Source organism: Carassius carassius, chromosome 20 (assembly GCF_963082965.1).
Source record: "Carassius carassius chromosome 20, fCarCar2.1, whole genome shotgun sequence".
Classification (NCBI taxonomy): domain Eukaryota; kingdom Metazoa; phylum Chordata; class Actinopteri; order Cypriniformes; family Cyprinidae; genus Carassius; species Carassius carassius.
In genome coordinates this window covers 5,673,917-5,692,846 of record NC_081774.1, presented here as the reverse complement: position 1 = coordinate 5,692,846, position 18,930 = coordinate 5,673,917, and the positions used below count along the sequence as shown (strand labels likewise).

The 18,930-nt window shown below is 39.4% G+C and overlaps 1 protein-coding gene across 1 annotated transcript; it reads left to right on the top strand.

The window, feature by feature from the left end:
* Positions 1-97: 97 nt before the first annotated feature.
* Positions 98-15,715, top strand: LOC132096961 (uncharacterized). Its single transcript, XM_059502644.1, has 21 exons — positions 98-545; positions 898-1,149; positions 1,636-2,774; positions 4,466-4,522; positions 4,759-4,916; positions 5,066-5,246; positions 5,423-5,482; positions 8,764-8,897; positions 9,302-9,464; positions 10,307-10,431; positions 10,969-11,112; positions 12,021-12,102; positions 12,514-12,608; positions 12,890-13,225; positions 13,303-13,464; positions 13,806-13,882; positions 13,971-14,096; positions 14,172-14,306; positions 14,394-14,514; positions 14,657-14,798; positions 15,424-15,715. Exons 2-21 carry the CDS (start codon positions 900-902, stop codon positions 15,586-15,588), a joined length of 3,852 nt encoding a protein of 1,283 aa, XP_059358627.1. The 5' UTR covers positions 98-545; positions 898-899; the 3' UTR covers positions 15,589-15,715.
* Positions 15,716-18,930: the final 3,215 nt, after the last annotated feature.

Here is an 18,930-nt window from a genome sequence, read left to right as displayed (position 1 = left end):
CGGACAGAAGGGGCGTGTTCGTGACTCCGCTGGCCAATCAGAGCACAGTATTCAAAAATAACTCCACCCCCTATGAATCACCAATGAAATTTGAATGTTTTATCGTTTCTACTCTGCGAGGGAAACACTTTGTTTTACATAACTTCCAAAACACTTCACTATGTTTATGCAGCTTTAATTGTCAAGTAAATCAACGGAGACCATTCAAATAAAACAGTTAATAATTCGCTATTTTATATCTTCGAAAGAACGAAACCGTTTTGGAGCAGGGCTGACTGACATCTGATTTTAAGGCTTCTCGTTCCCATAGCAACCACCTGTTTCACCCCACCCCCGTGCGCGTGTAGCACCTGCCCAAAGCATCAGCATCAGATACCACATTTATTATTTAAATTGCCTAAGAAGATCCTAGACCACAGGCTTGAGAAACTAGACAGAGACTTCATTGTACCTTTCAAATAGGCTGTTATGTCATTCTTTCATGAAAACGTCGCAAACTCTTGTAGTGCCTTAGAAACTAGAAACCCTTGGAACAAGCATCAAATGTAAGTGCAATGTCATATTATTAGAGCTACTTAGTGTGTTAATTTGTTTCTTGTTTTACTTATTTATTTTTTACAATTTAATTTTCTTAATTATTTAATAATTTATCCAGCCAGATAGGCTACGTCATGAATATTCGGAAATAATTATAATTTTAATCTAATTATAATTTATTATAGGCATATACATATGTATATATATATATATATATATATATATATATATATATATATATATATATATATATATATATATATATATAATTAGCAGATCTATAATATTATGTGATTGGAAAAACAGAAAAAATTCACTTGCAGATGTAACATGTTCATTTTGTGTATTCTTGTTGCTAAGAAATGAATAGAGAGGCGCGGAAGACGCGCAGTAGCGCGTTAGATGGAGCGCCATCGGGAGACGCAGAGGATATGGACGGTGAAGATGACGCTCACAGCAGACCTTCATCAGTACTGTGGGAAAGACACATCGAGCACAGTATATTTGTGGATATCAGCGACGATGACAGTCTGCATTTCAGTGACATGCAGGGCTCCTTCACTGTTCACCTCTCACAGGTCTCTGGTGAACCTGAGAGCCCACAACTCACTGGTAAGAGATACTATGAAATCCCTATTATTGTAAAACTTCAATAGTAATACTATGGTTTATAAGTACTATGCAATTCCATGTTTTTGGTCGCCACTGATAAAAAGCACCAACAAGCAGTTTTCAACGTCTTGAAAAAGTAAATGCTATGAAATACCGAGACACTACGCCTGTATTTAAGAAAACGCATTCAGGTTTTAAGAACTTCAAAATTGTTGGGTTGGGGGTGAGCAAGTTTTTCAGGACACTTTGATGAAAAGAAAGTTCAAAAGAACATTTTTGTAATTAATATATTTACTGTCACTTTTGAATGCATCCTTCTGAAGGTTATAATTTAAAAAATATATATAACTGACCCCTCCCTTTTGAATATGTAAATGACTGGTAATCATTCAGAATGTATGATTAAAGTCCCACTGACATTGATTTAACATATTTCAAACCCACTGTCCCTCCACTTTAACCAACCCACTGCTATTTTGTGTACAGATAATGCAGAGCTGTCAGAGTCATGTGAGACTGAAGAGGGCTCTTCAGAGAGTGTTGACTCGGTTAGTAGTGAATGCACAGAAAATTCAAAAACCAGAAACAGGAAGGGAAACATACCCAAGGCATCAGTAAAGAAAACCACCCCTGTGGTGAAGCCAGTAATTGGAACACATGAGAATGATGCAGTCAACACCAGTGATGAAGAACACGAAGAGCTTCCATATGATGGTGCACACAGCAACTACAAAACAGAGATGAATTTAAAAACACCTCCATGTGAAACAGTTACTGAGATGCCTAGTCAGAATTACTCTACGCTTGATAAGTTAAATATGCCAATTGGTAATGCAGAACAAACAGAGGATTGGCAGTCTAATCTTACTCACGGTCTTCTATCCAATCATAAAGTAATAAAGGATGTGGCTCAGCCTGTAGCCACACCTATTCAACCTGCAGACCACATCAATGACTTCCTGCTCAGACACTTCTCCAAGGAGGAGCTGCTTAACTCAAGCAGGATCATTGAAGCCGAGACCCTACCAGAGACATCTTTGATGGACAGCACTGATGAAACCTTGCGGAGTAAAGTGATCTTCATAGCAGAGAGGGAGACGATTCAGGATGTGAGGGAGAAGCCTGATCCAAGCATTGCTGAAAGCCATAGATTGGCTGAACTAAATGTTTCAAATGAGTCAAGCTCATCTAAGGAAACTGGGTCGACTTGCATCAGTGATGCTGCATATGCTGGGGATGACGTCGATGATAATAAAGACTGTCCTAAACAGAATTGCAGTGCCAACTCTTTAGATCTGTCTAAAGCAGATGCACAAAAGCCTAAGTGCTCCTTCAACAGGACCAGGTCCTATAGTGAGCTGAAATACGGGCAGGGAAAGGTGCATTACCCACTACCTGACTTCTCTAAAGTGGCACCTAAAGTCAGAATACCTAAAGCTAATGCGGGCGTTAAACCCATCAGCCAGTCACCAGCTATAGCCCGAGCCCAGTCGTCCCCAGGCATTCTGGGTAAATCAGCCTCCTCTTGTAAACCTACAGCAGATATCATTAGCAGGGTTTTAGAGGACTCCATCATGCCACCAGAGAATGTGTTCACAGACAAGGAAGTAGCACATCAGTTACAGGTGAATCTATATTTGTATGTAATATGTAAACTAGTTGGAAAAGGTTGTAGATAAGCATTGATGCTGTGTAAGAAAGCCTAGTCTGAAAGTTTGAAGAATTTAAGAAAAAAAAAGAAAAATATATATATATATTTTTTTAAAGTATTTTTATTAAGATTTTACATTTTACAAAAAAGAAAACAAAATACATTAAGATGTATACAACTCAATGAATGATGATATTAGCAGAAACAACATGTATAATTATTAATATCATCCACTATTAATAATGACAATATATATAATGATAAATAAAAAAAAAAAAAATAATAAAAAAATAATAAAATAATAATAAGGCAATCAGGGCGTATATCGTTTCAGTAAGAAAACAAGCAAGAATTCAGTAGAGGGCAGAACAGACAGCATACAATGTCCTACATTACTGGTCAGATTTAGCGTTAAGTTGGGCAAGATGATCCAGAAATGGTTGCCATATATTGTAAAATTTATCAAGGTTACCAATAACACCATACCGCACTCTCTCCATGTGGAGCACTCCAGTGAGGCAAGCCAACCAGGTCTTAAACTGAGGAACAGTATCCAATTTCCAGAGTCTTAGAATGATGCTTTTAGCAATAATCATTCCATAAATAATAGTGCTTTGTACGGAGACAGTATGGACTGACAAAGAAACAGAATATCCAAATAATGCAATCTCTGGATCAGGGTTAAACACAAAACCATACATGTCAGAGAACCACTTAAAAATGCTACACCAAAACTCGTAAAGCTTCGGGCATGTCCAAAAGAGATGGGTAAGAGTGCCCTCTGCAGATTTACACCGGTCACATGTAGGAGAAACAGTGGGAAAAATTCTATGTAATTTCGATTTTGAATAGTGCAATCTATGCATCACCTTAAATTGAATTAACTGATGTCTGGAATTAATAGAACAAGACCGGACCCTGCTAAGGCTCTCCTCCCACTCTTCAGCTCCAATCTGTATACCCAATTCCTCCTCCCAAGCATTTTTTAAAGAGCGTGTAGAATAACTCATTTCTTCAGAAAACACAGAAACAAAATCTGAAATCAAATGTTTGGAATCAGGGGAGCCCAACAGCAGTCTATAAATCCTCCTTTCCTCAGGCAGAGATTCAAAATTAGGCACTGCATGGCGTACATAATTCCTAATCTGTAAGTGTCGAAAAAAGTGTGTTGTGGGTAGTGAAAATTTATCTTTTAATTGCGAAAAAGAAGCAAAATGTTTGTTAATATATAAATCCTCCAAAGTAACAATACCATTCAGCCTCCATATGTTGAATGTTGCATCTGATAGAGAGGGGGTAAATGCATGATTTCGATATACTGGGGCAAAAATAGCAGTGTCAGGTAAGAAAAATATTTTTAAAAGGTTTTCAGTTTAAAATTTGAAAAGCTTGGAGTTTAATAGATATATAAAGATAGATTTAAAACGCATCAAGCTGCTTTGACCTTAATGTCTGACCTTTGACCTGAGAACTAACTTTTTTCTGTGGAACACAAAAGAAGAGTCTTCAGTCTCTGTTTTTTTTTTGTTTTGTTCATAAAATAAAAGTCAGTGGGGTCTAATGTTGTTTTGGACCCTAATGACTTTTATTGCATGAACAAAAGCATTAAAAAAAAGTGTTAAAATTTTAATAACCTACCATTTTTTTGTTGTTGTTTGTTTTCAGGTTGAATATGACAGATTGCTTGCTAAATATACAGAAGCTGAAAACCTAATTGGTCAGGTTAGACAAGTTTTTTTAAGGATCTTCCATTAATGTTGATACATGTCTTCTGTGTATAGATGTTTATATGTATATCTTGATAAGGGAATATAACTAAATATTAACATTACAAATATAATGCCTTTATAATATATGCTCTCAGTACACACATATGATCTGCATTTCAACATACCCTCAATCTCATCTGATTTTCAGTCCAGTTTGTGTCAGTTATATTGTTGATTTCTTTTAAGCAGCAGATTCATGCTTCCAGTGAGCCTTCTGTGACCATCGACTGGAATGATGCAACTAGCAACAATGAAAACACCAAACTGACAGCAGCTCACCCACAAGCACCAGCCGCAGGCAAGAAGCCATTGTTTGTCTTTCTCCAGCTGAAGTATTGTACTACACTGTAACCCTGACAGCATAGATACCCTGCCAAGGAAATATGAGCTGGTTTCTTCAGCAGTTAAACAGACCTTCTAAGAGAGGGAAACAAGAAACATCAGATATTATATGGTTTATAGTTACAAAATGATAGAATATGAATTAATGAACAAGCGATACTGCATGTTTAGATGCAATTTGTGTCCTCGTGTCTGATGTCTATTCAGCAGGTATAAGCGAGAAGCAGTTTAGCCTGCAGAACTCTCAACCTGTGGAGACTGAATCACATAGCCTGACAGACGGAGAGAGACTGACCTCTGAGCTCAGAGACATCATCAGATCATTTATGCAGAAGGTACAGACAAATAAGTTAAGAGATTTTGCCCTCTGCCTAATGTTGTATTTTTAGTTCTCTAAAAATCCTTTTGGAAAGTCTAAAAAAGTTAGTTCTCTCTCATACATTTCGCTTTAGCGGAACCTCTTAACGTCCTGATGCATTGGGCTGCATGATTTTTCCCCCTTCATTTTCAGGTGGATGAATTCAAAACATGTGTCACCACTATGTCAATGGATGTAGAGGAGCAACAGATGGTAACTGTATAGATTTATCATAAATTGCGTGAAACCATATTTATAATCATACACTGTTCAGGCAAGATCAAAATTCAACCATGCATTACAAAATTAGGAACAAATGTAAACTTCTCATCTTGTTTGTGTCACAGTGTCTGGGTTGTGTCCTCTGGGTGTCCACTAGATGTCCTCTTTTCCCACGGTGTCTTTCACTTCATTAATCACATTCCTCACGTCCCTGCTTAATTATTGCACCCAGCTGTCACTAATTACCTATCATCACACCCTGTCAGTTTCCCATTAGCGCTTGTCTCTCCTTGTGTATATAACCCGGTCTGTCTTAGTATGTGTCACGGAGTCGTTGTTTATTCATGTCCGTCAGTTCGTGCCCTTGCCTTGTCTTCTTGTTTAGTTTATGTTTTGGATGGATGTTTCCTATTGACCCCTGCCTGGACTGTTTATGCTTTTTGGATTACCCCTTAATAAAAGACTTACTTGCAATTGGTTCTATCTCCGTGCTTCATTGGATCCCGGCCGTGACAGAACGACTCCGTCACAGTAAGAACCAGCGGTATGTCTGCCTATGTCTCATCCCCAACCACAGAGCGGGACAGAGACGGTTTTGAGGGAACTCGCCTGGTGGTTTTCCGGGGGACCAGGGGAGGTCGCCGAGGAGGGAGTGGTCGAGAGAAGACTCGGCATCGCTATCAACCATGGCCTCCCTTCGACCCGGGGCTCGTGTGGAATGAGTCAGAGCCACCATCTCACCATGGCGGACAGAGAGGAGAAAAGAAGCGCACGCCCGCCATGGTGGCGCCACTGCCCATGATGGCCGCTAGATCAGCGCCAAGAGGCAGGATGGACGCCAGCACAGCGCCACAGCACAAGGTGGTTACCAGTCCAGCGCCACGGTGCAAGATGGCCGCCAGCTCAGCGCCAACGCCGAAGATGGCCGCGGACTCATTCTTGGATTATTTCTCCACGCTGTCAAAGATCCTAGAGATTCCTAAGACTGTTCACGTCACAGCTGCTGAGCCAGCGCCACAACCCAAGATGGCCGCCAGCCCAGCACCAGGTGGTCGCCAGCCCAGCAGCACAACACAAGATGGCCGCTAACCCAGCGCCAATGCCAAAGATGGTTGCTCGTCCAGAGTCCTGGCCCAAGATGGCCGCCAATCCAGCCCCACCACACAAGATGGCCTCCAGCCCAGCACTACAGCACAAAATGGCCGCTAACCCAGCGCCGATGCCCAAGATGGCCACCGGTCCAGAGCCACGGCCCAAGATGGCCACCGGTCCAGAGCCACGGCCCAAGATGGCCACCCGTCCAGAGTCATGGCCCAAGATGGCCGCCAATCCAGCGCCACAGCACCAGATGGCTGCCAGCCCAGTGCCACCGCACAAGATGGCCGCTAACCCAGCGCCGATGCCCAAGTTGGCCACCGGTCCAGAGCCATGGCCCAAGATGGCCGCCAATCCAGCGCCACAGCACAAGATGGCTGCCAGCCCAGCGCCACAGCACAAGATGGCCGCTAACCCAGCGCCAATGCCCAAGTTGGCCACCGGTCCAGCTCCACAGCACAAGAGGGTCGCCAGCCCAGCACCACAGCACAAGATGGCCGTCTGTCCAGAGTCATGGCCCAAGGTGGCTGCTTGCCCAGCGCCACTGCACGGGATTACAGTCTCAGCTGACCCTCCGGAGTCGAGTCAGGTTCCTGTTGACCCTCCAGAGTCGAGTCAGGTTCCAGTGGACTCTCCAGGTTTGAGTCAGGTTCCTGTTGACCCCCCAGAGCCGAGTCAGGTGCCCGTTGACCCTCCAGAGTCAGGGTTAGTCACCGTCGACCCTCCAGAGTCAGGGCCAGTCACCGATGACCCTCCAGAGTCAGGGCCAGTCACCGATGACCCTCCAGAGTCAGGGCCAGTCACCGATTGTCCGTCCAGAGTCAGGGCCAGTCACCGATTGTCCGTCCAGAGTCAGGGCCAGTCACCGATTGTCCGTCCAGAGTCAGGGCCAGTCACCGATTGTCCGTCCAGAGTCAGGGCCAGTCACCGATTGTCCGTCCAGAGTCAGGGCCAGTCACCGATTGTCCGTCCAGAGTCAGGGCCAGTCACCGATTGTCCGTCCAGAGTCAGGGCCAGTCACCGGTGATCGTCCGGGAAAGAGTCAAGTCACCGGTGATCTTCAGGGACAGAGTCAAGTCACCATAGATCTTCGTGAGCAGAGTCAGGCCAGCACCGATCCTCTGGAGTCAGGTAGAAACATCAGGGGATTACTAGAGTTTCGTCGTCCCGTTGGTCCGGCCGCATGGACGTCTGCTCCGCCCTGGGGAACTCCGGCCTCGACCACACGGTTGTGGTGGTCTTCTGCCCTGCCCTGGGGGGCTTCCGCCCTGACCACACGGTTGTGGTGGTTTTCCGCTCCGCCCTGGGGAACTCCGGCCTCGACCACAAGGATGTGGTGGTCTTCTGGTCCGCCCTGGGGGGCTTCCGCCCTGACCACACGGTTGTGGTGGTCTTCTGCTCCGCCCTGGGGGGGCTTCCGCCCTGATCACACGTTTGTGGTGGTCTTCTGTTCCGCCCTGGTGGGCACCACGTGATGTCCTTATGGACTTATGTTTTGTGTTTCTTGTTTTCTGTTATGTTTTCTGCCTGTTCCCCTCTGTGAGCCTGGCCCTCCGTCCCTCCCCCTGAACCTCCTCCGGTCCTCCTCCCTCCTGGTCTCTCTGTTTTGTGTCTACACTTCTGGTATCTGTTCCCCATGATTTTTTTTCTGGCCCTCCGTCCCTCCCCCTGAACCTCCACCTGTCTGCCTCCCTCCTTGTCATCTGTGTTGTGTCTTGTCGTGGAGCGTCTGGGAGCCGCTCCGTAGAGGGGGGGTATTGTCACAGTGTCTGGGTTGTGTTCCCTGGGTGTCCACTAGATGTCCTCTTTTCCCACGGTGTCTTTCACTTCATTAATCACATTCCTCACGTCCCTGCTTAATTATTGCACCCAGCTGTCACTAATTACCTATCATCACACCCTGTCAATTTCCCATTAGCGCTTGTCTCTCCTTGTGTATATAACCCGGTCTGTCTTAGTATGTGTCACGGAGTCGTTGTTTATTCATGTCCGTCAGTTCGTGCCCTTGCCTTGTCTTCTTGTTTAGTTTATGTTTTGGATAGATGTTTCCTATTGATCCCTGCCTGGACTGTTTATGCTTTTTGGATTACCCCTTAATAAAAGACTTACTTGCAATTGGTTCTATCTCCGTGCCTCATTGGATCCTGGCCGTGACAGTTTGTTGGATCTCTCTGCAGATGCTAAAGAGCATGATGGAGGCCCAGGATCAGCTGGAGAGGAATTACCTCACAAAGAGAGAGGAGCATCGCGCTCTGGAGATGCAGAACTACAGGGGTTTAACCAGAAACACAGGAGAGTTTGATCCTGACAGGTAGACGTCTCCTCTGGCCAAACTGTGTTTTACATACTGATGTCAAAAAGCTAGAAAGCTCGTTATAATCAACAAAACTATGTAAATAAAAAGTATTTGATTGTATATTCCAACTTCTCTATTGGCTCCAAAAAGCCATTAAAATGTTTTTAATTTAAAGTTTTTGTTTTGTGAACCAAAATTCCTACATGGACACAATTTATACTTAATATACAATGTTTATATACTAGAACAAAATTTCAGTCATATATTGTATGCATATATCTTTAAATGAAAAGAAAGTCTTAACATTTGACAGACGGTGTAACTGTAATTTGATTATTCCTTTGAGTCTGTCAAAAGAAGAGAATGAAACTGTCACAAGGTCAACTTGCAGGTGTCGTGTCTTCACCTTTCTGTTTAAGGGAGGTCGAGGGCCAGATTTTCAGGATAGGCATGCACCTGGAGGACATTAAAGAGCAGATTGACAGAAATGTGTGCCATGTTTTCTATCCTCCATCTTCCACTCCCTCTCCTCCACCTTGTGAAGATATCCCTCTCTCATCACCCCATCCATCACTGCATGAGGTAACACACATTCATCTACATTTCAGGTGACTTTCCCTCATTCATTTATTCAATCATTCATCTACTGTACACACAATTTTTATCTTATGTCATTTCTGTTTAAAGGAACAGTTCACCCCAAAAGTTTTTAATTTGCTTTAAATTTACTCACCCTCTGAGATGTAGACGAACAGACTTTGAAAAATTTAAAATCTAGCAATTTAACAGCTGATAAAAAACATCACAATAATCCAAGTAATCCAGTGAAGTGAAAAGCTATGTGTTTGTGATAAATCCATCATTAAGGCATTTTAACTTTAAATCATTGCTTTCATAGCCCAAGTCCATAATCTACATAATGCATACTCTTTCACTGGGGAATGCAATATTATGCATAGAGGAATCATGTTTTAGCCAGAAGCAAGTTGAAAATGTTTTAATGGTGGAAAAAACTTTTCACAAAATGTTAATTGATTAACTGGAGTTGCGTGGATTATTGTGATGTTTTTATCAGCTGTTTGGACTTTCATTCTGACGGCACCCATTCACAGCAGAGGATCCATTGTTGAGCAAGTGATGTAATGATCTAAATTTCTCAAAATCTGTTCAAAAAAAGAAGCACTCTTGTTTATCTTGGATGGCATAAGGGTGGAAAAATTATTAACAGATTAACTGTTCTTTTAAACAACTTCTCCTGAAATTATTCATGTCCGTGTGTACACAGGCAGTGAAGCTGATATTCTTGTGTGCCCCATATCCGTTTGCATGGCTTGTTTTGCTATGCAACAAGAGAACTCAATGACTGGGCCGTGGTAGGTTTTGTGGATGCTGTGGCTGAATGAAAAGCATGTGTCATGTTGCAGGAGTCAGTCTTCAACATCTCCCCTGTTAGACACAACATTGAGGACAACGATGATGAAGAGTCCAATGAAGATCACACAGCTGATGGGCTTTTCTCCAGGGGAACAGAAAACAGCTTCTATCTACAGTATAGCCATGTTTTATTCTTTACACTATATTGTTATGTGCAACAAATACATCTGAGTGTAGAACTAAATTATCTATATTCTCATTTTGTGTGTTGACACAATAAAATAGTCACTCAATCCTGAACCAAATTCATTATTTAAAATGAATCAACATTGCTAAATTAAAAACGCACAATTCTACTTAGATTTTTTAGCATCTAGCTACTTTTAAAGAAATGTCTCTGGGTTGGTAAACAAAATGTTGCATGTTCATTCTCCAAAATACTATTAACATTAATACCTTAAAACAGAATTCACCCAAAAAATTTGAAAAATCTTTTTGTTACGTTAATTAGAAATGTTGTGATCCAGTACCTTATTTAGTTAATCTCAGAAAGAGCTGATGTGGGTTGTAAGAGGAGAGAGCGTATCGTGATATTTAGCACCGCTCACTCAAGGCTGATCGGGTTACAGGTCGAGAGGAGGGACGAGGGAATATCAGTTTCATTATGGAAACACTTAGTTCCCTCTGTTCTTTTTCTGTATCTTCCTCTGAGGTATTCCACCTTTTCCACTGAAACGGCTGGCACTGCCAATGAGGAACAGGAGAACAGACTGACAACAGGAGAGAACCAACACTATCAGGACATCCTGGCACAAGCATCCTCCTCAGCTTTATTAAAGCAGCTGACACACGATAGGTCAGTATTTACTGACAGATTTGTATTCTTTGCTGTGCATGCTTTGCAGTCTGGTGCAGTCTTAACTGGGAAAGTGTGTTGTAATTTTAAAACTTAAAATTTTTCCAAGAATAGATGGTAAATCAAAGGTGCATGATTTAGGGATATTGTAAAAAAAAAAAAAAAAACTAAAGTATATTTTGTTTACTTTGTTTACACTGACTGGAATAAGATACATATAAAACGTTTTGTTTTTTTATTTCAGCTATTTTTCAAAGCAGCATTTCTCATTTCATTTAACTACGGTAGATGTACTAAAATTACTAAAATAAAAATGAACTAACTATAGAAACATAAAAAAACTTAAATGTCAAATTACATGCAATAAAAATGTCAAAAACACAATAAAATTACAAAAACTTACTACAATTAAACAGAAAATATAAAATAAAAACTAATTGAAAATAATAATAATTAATAAAAAATATAAAAGCATCTCAGTTACACTAAAGTAACACTGTCACATTTACAAATACTATAAAAAAAATAATAACCAATTTCTACAACTTTTAAGGGAGGTCAAACGTTTGTTGTGTTAGCCCAGAAAATGTGATATTTTTTGTGATTTATGCTGCATGGCATGACCATGTTTGTTATTGGAAATTAACAAATAAAGAACTAAAAAGTTCTGAACATGGTACAATGTTAATACTATTGTATTTTGAAGTACAGTGGAGTACTGTGTAAAGAATCATTAGACTATAGCACTGCCACAGTACTTTCTGTATGTGTAATTTCCTTGCATCAGCAATGAACTTTCTCAAGTACAATGGTGCAAACATTATCAGAGTTTAAAAAATCTAAAACTATTGTAAACACAAAAGAACCTTGATTTTTGATGGCTGCTGTGATCGCCATTCCTCTCTCAGGTATGAAAAGAAGATCAGACATAGTGAATCCTACTTCACTCCTGTAGGACCGTCTCCTCAGCCAACCGCAGATAAAACACAGGTAACACACACACTGCAACAAGATGACATAGAGAGAAAGAAATTATATTTATCTGTGAGAAAAATCATGCAATCTTTCATGCAAGAATGTCAATAAAAATTATCACATTTCCTCATGGACTATATAATTACCCGAGATCAGCATTACATTTTGTGAGACAAACAGAGTAAGTGTTGTATGTTAGATTTGCACTTTGGATGGCCATGGGTCTGTTGAAAGCGCTATATAAAAATGCAGTCCATTACAGTACAAAAACTTCAGTCCCCCAAATCATTTTATTTAGATATTGGAGGATTTTTCGTAAGTGCTGTTACTGTTAAGGTATTTGTTGCTACCGCATGCCACTTGCAGCAGGTATGGGTCGTTTCTTCAAAAGACAGAATGACATGGAGACTCTTTTTATTCTTTCAGAGCTTTTTCAGTCCAGAAACTGACAGTGGCTTTGCCAGTTTTGACCTAAGCCGGCCAAGCACAGGAATGTCCCAAACACCTTCTAGTGCTGTGAGGTAAATGCGCACACACAATGGCAGCTAGTGCTTTAAAAGACGGAAGCACATATGTCAATAATCAAATCATCATTTTGGTGTCTAATAAGTTACTAGTCTAGGAAAAACAAACAATATTTGTTATAATCACAAATGGGAAGGCCAAAAGATAATTTTATAAATGCTAAACTAAATGTGATATTAAATTCATATTATAAATAATACCTTTTCAATTAAAGATATTCTATAGCAGAACTGACATTTGATAAAAAATATAACATTTTATCTGATGTTCTCTTCAGTTCTGCACTCCCTGACGATGTCAAAATCATAACGAATACTAGTGGTTCAGACAGTGAAGCCTCCCATTCCAACGTACGAACAACTATATCAGTGGCACCACAACCTGTGCAGCTCACAGTGAACCACCTGGAATATGAACAGACGGTAACACATGTCATGGAAGCAAGAAGCATTACCCAGAATGCACCTTTTAGAGCTCCGAAAGAAGATGACACATCAGTAGGTGGCGCCACTGCCATGCATACCCAGGTGACTGAGGGCACAGGGGAAGATCAGCTAGGAAAGAGCGGTTCTGTAAATTTGACACACTCAGCATCACACTGCTCATGCCACAAGTAAGTGTTAAAGGAAGTTGTTTATTGTTACCTGCAAACTGGTAGATTAACCATCATTTACATTGTGGTCTTCATAGTAGTGAGGTTATCCTCGCACTGCAGTATGAGGTTTCACGCCTCAAGAGGGTGCTAGAGGAAAGCCTTGGTCACCTGCCTCATGAGAGCATGAATGGCAGGTATCCAGTGGAGAGGAAGCACAAGGGACAGACCCGAAGCCAGAACAGATGCGCCTCCAGCAGGTACTTCAGGTTGGGGTTGAGGAACGGGTCCAATCCTAAAGAAAACCGATTTTTGAAGGTCATTTAAATAATCTGACAAACATTTTCCAGTATAATATAGTTATAATGATTATAATGTATAATATGGTTCACCAAATAACAATTCTTAAAAGAACCATTATTTTCTTGGTGCAATGAACATTTTAATATCTGAAGAGCATCTCATCCAGTTTAAAGATATTTTTTTGCATCAAAAAGGTTCCAAGGATGTTAAAGGTTTTTCATTGGACCATAGATGCTAATAAGAGTGTTGGTTTTTCAAAGGTTTGCAAACATAATATGCATTCTCACTATACCATCAGACGTTTGAAGACAGACTCGAACCTTCAGACGATTGAGGACTGGATCTCTTCAGATATGGAGCTCAGCAAGAGCAAAGGTGACAGCATGTCAATTTGGTTCACACTTGTTATATGTAATGTGGTTTAAAGCAGAAACCGAAGTATAGGTTATTTGTGTATTGTTAGTCACTGACGGAGAGGATTCAGATCACACCATGAGTTTACAGAGAGACTTCAGTCCATCTCACGGACTAATACGCACCCGATTCAGTGCTGACAAGAGGTCACATGACTCCAGAACCTCATCTAAAGGTATGACTGTGCCTTTTTGCTGTTCAGGATGTAGTGAGATAAAGGTAGTCAATGTTCTGCTCTCAATGGTCACAGCCTCATTGGAGAGCTTTCCTTTGGACACATCTCAGTTTAGCCAGTCTGGTAGTCATTGGAGAGCCAGCATTGGGCCAACAAACCCCAGCACTGACACTAAGAAAACCAACAAAAGTGCCAGCTATAGACCTGCAAGTGAGGAACAACTAAATATACTAAAACCCCTGTATGTCATGTAGAGTGGAATGGCAAGTTCGGAAATGATGTTCCTTGTTGTTTTAGTGGGAAACTTGGAGAACATCTTCTTAAACAGCACAAAACTTGCCCCTCCTATATCTGCTCATCCTTCCCATAAGCCTCTGCTGCAGGTCAACTACGGCTCCTCCTGCTGTTTACCAGCTGGGTAAATAATTATTAATCAGTTAAATTGCAAACAAACTATGAAATATGCACCAAACAATGAATCATTACATGCAGTTTAAAATGAGTCACTAACCATTAACTGCAATTTGACAAAAGCATATTTACACTGGCTGTTTTCCCAGATTCAAAGTGCGAGATCAAGCATCAGAACCAGTGTCCTCTAGAAGGCGCTCAACACAATCTGACTCAGCACTGCTTCCCAGTAATGTCTTCTTTCAACGGACCTCACCGAAGACCAGTGGAAGACCACAGCGCACCAGCAGAGTCAGTTTACAGCTAACATCCACACAACAGAACAAAACATCATTTAGTAATGCTAATGTTTTAGATGTAAGGGGAAATGTGGTTTACCTTTACAACATTGATTATTTAGAATGTGATTCCTGCATAACATTAACATAAATATTTTTTTAAGAAAATGTTTATTCAGTAAGGATGTATTAAACAGATCAAAAGTGACAGCAAAGACACTTATTATGGTACAAAAGGTTTTTATTTGAAATAAATTTTGTTCTTTTAAACTTTTTATTCATCAGGAAAAAGTTATCAGTATTTTCAAAAAGACAAATATTTTCAAGATTGATAATAAAAATAAATGTTTCTTGAGCGGCAAATCAGAATATGAGAATGATTTGGAGTAACAGACGCTGAAAATTCAGCTTTGCCATAACAGGAATAAATGACATTTTAAATTACATCTTTTTTTTTTTTTTTATAATAATATTTCACAATAATACTGTGCTTTTGGTGAGCCTTGGTGAGCACACGAGACTTTACAAACATTGCAAAATGTTACTGACCCCAGACTTTTTAACAGTAGTTTTACTAGTGTATTATATTTTTCACATACAACATAGATATGTATTCATTTTTGTTTAATGCTTTTCAGGAGGAATCAATACATAAGACATTGGACAAGGCCTTGCATGCAGCTTTTTTAATGAAGCAGACCACAGACAGGATGGCAGACGCTCTCTCTGCTGACCTGGCCAAAGCTCAGCTCCAGAGGAAGTTACTGGGCCTACATCCTCTCAGCAGCAGAGCAGACAGATAGCTGTGCTGCTGTTATTCACCCTCTTCAGGACATTACTGTGGAGTATAAATCAGTGCATCTGCTTTTACACATCTGTTTAATAGTGTTTGGGGTTGTGCATTCTTGGCAAATAAAAAAACTGACCTGAAAGCTCGTCTCTTGTAATATTTTTTAATAATGATCATGACCAATAGGGGGCAAAATATATCTTCTTAATGTAGCCAAAATGACACAATACTGCAAGTGTGATGCAATTATAATACCAGATTTTCACAATACCAGAATACCAGTATAATGTATCATAAAACACCTAAGGATTTCCTTCCTGGATCCGACTTCTGTCATCACATACCATCATGTTATTAAGGAGAATGTGAGTTTTAGTGAAACTAGGGCTTTTCTTTCACAAATTCCCTCAGCTTCACAGGACAATCACATTTTTCCTTTTAACTGAATGTCTCACTTGAACCTCCAGCGGCATCATTCACTGACAATCACAAACAACGCCGCTCAAGTTTCTGTCTATCTTGTGCGTGTGTAGTAAGCCTGTGGTCATTGCTTTTGTTAATACACTCTTTTGTTGGTGTAGAATAAATATTCAGATCTGTTGACCCAAAACACCCATCACTATGTAATGTAGAAGTAATGTCTGTGTAAGGACGAGGCTCGGGGAGACTGGAGGCAACATGTGAATTTTTATAACTTTTCCTCCAACTCATAAACCACTGAAAGTAACAGTTTACTATTACAGTAAATATTAATGACTAGTAATATACAGTAACTATTAAGGTTTGTTTACATTAATAGACACTAGATCATAAGTTTGATATGAATTTATTGGAAAAAGGTTATATTTTTACATTTATATGTTAAGATGTAATTACCATCATAGGAATAAATTACATTAAAAAATAATAATATAAAAACAGTTAAGTTTAAATTAATTTTACAGAATTACTGTTTTACTCAAAATAAAAGCAGCCTTGGCTTTCAAGCATTACAAACTCTCATCAACCCTAAACTCATGAACAATAGTGTATTACGGTGTGTGCATAATTTGTATTATTTGGGAAAATCGCGACATTTGCCCTGTATTGTAACCCATACTCGGACTTGGTGCTCTGCATTTAACCCATCCAAGTGCACACACACAGCAGTTGGGGGTTCAGGGCCTTGCTCAAGTGCACTTCAGCCATGGGTATTGAGGGCCAGCACAGAGACTTGAACCTGCAACCTTCAGGTTATAAGTCCAACTCTCTTACCATTAGGCGACAGCTGCAACCCTTTTGTCTCCAGTGCCACTATTTTCCAGAACTGCAACCTACCTGGAGTCTCCAGAAGTGCAAATTGTCAAGTTCTCAGAAACTTAACTTAGGTAAAAAATCATAAAAAAAAAACCTATGACTTAATATGATTTAAAAATGGTAACACTGGAGACAAAATGGTTCCTCCTAATGGTTTCACACCTAATTCTTCACATTAATTTGCAGTTAATGTGTCTCTTTTCTTCTCCACCTGTTTTTTTCTGACCCTGCTGACCTATTGAGCATTTCATTGCCCTTTCTAATTCCTTGACTTTGTAAATTCTAGTATTGCATTAGTATTACATCCTTCTCATGGCTGGGCATTTAATAATTTTAGAGTTAAATCTCTTTTCAGCTAATTTTATCTGTAAAAGAAGACATTCTTAATAATTATGTTTTTTTTCTCACTTCCGACCTTCATGGACAATTATATACTAATTATAAATGATTAAATATTAAAATTATATTAAATATACATATTATAAAACATATATTAAACATCTAAATTGCAGTGTTTAAAGATTCAGGAGTAATATTTTATTTCTGTTTATAACCATTAACAAGTCATTTGTGTTAAATAAAATTCAGAAAATAATTTATTGTTAACAATTACTCTCAACTGTCACAAATGGTCACAATAATAAAAAAATTTAGTCTGTCCATAAAAATATTATACAAACACACATATTTGTCTGAATTAGAAAGAAAAGAAAGAAAGAAAGAAAGAAAGAAATCCTCAGACTAATCTAAACCTGAGGATACATTACACATTTGTTACAGTAATCTGTCTGCAGGGTGATTCTCACTGTGACCGAGTGAGAGAAAGAGAAATCTTTAAGAAAAGACGGAAGAGATGATTAAACTTGTCAGTCCCAGCAACACAGTAAGGCTTGCTCAAACCCTATAAATGGTCTAGATATCGCTCTAGCTATTGAGACACCGCACCACAGGGGAATAGGGGAACATTTTTGCTTGAGTAATTAACACTGGATAAAGCTAAATTTAAAAATTAAAGTTAAATCCATTTATAGAATGGGTTTTGTGTATCTCTTTTTATCACTCCATTAATCTGTCAACAGAAAAAAAAAATCACAATATTTTTAATTAAAAAAATTAAATAATAAATGAACATTTAGAATACAGATATGGCAGTGTTAGGGAAAGTTACTTTTAAAAGCAATACATTAAAGTTAAACCGTAACTAATTGCAATTACTTTTGCATTACTTTTTTGTCACCTGAGTTGGGCTTTCTTATTTATTTTAAATAACTAAAACCCAAAAGTTTTATTTTTGGCAACTGTAAAGGCCCTTTTTACACAAAAAGTGAAATGAATCAGCCTGAAGTGCATGCCTCTGTACCTCACTACCAATTACTCTCAGCATGGGGACAGGAGAGCTGTCAGTGAATATATCACAGAAAAAGTAACTCACATATTTTCTTGTAAATTGATAAGTATTGCATTATGTTACTAGTTACTTGAAAAGTAATCAGATTTCACACCCTGGGTTAAAACTGAAATGTTTGGTCTATGTAAGTTCTACTGAAGTGGAGATTTCTGACTTTCTGCAGGAAAAATAACAGCCTTTACAGATATGTACTGTCACTGAATTCAACTGCCTTTAACTGCAAACTGAGTGTTTACTTTTGTCCTTTTGCATACAGTGAAGCTGCTTTGACACAATCTGTATTGTTAACAGCGTTATATAAATTAAGGTGGCTTGACTTGACTGTAATTGAAATCTATACAAGCAAATAGATAATATGCAATAAAATAAAAATGATATACTTATAATGTAATAATGTATATTGTGGATGTTGCGAAGCAAAATAGCAGAATGGTTCTAAAAATGGTTTTGCCTGTAGTATCTTACCTAAAACATATAGCATTCAAAATTAACATACAGTATGTGCCATCAGTATGGAAAAACATTAGTCATTAAAATAAAGTACAAAAATATCAACTTTTAAAAATATGAAAGAAAATTGACTATATACTGTACAGTATGTGTTTAAGTTTCAAATTTGTTTTAATTGTTGTAAGCATACTACTTTTAATA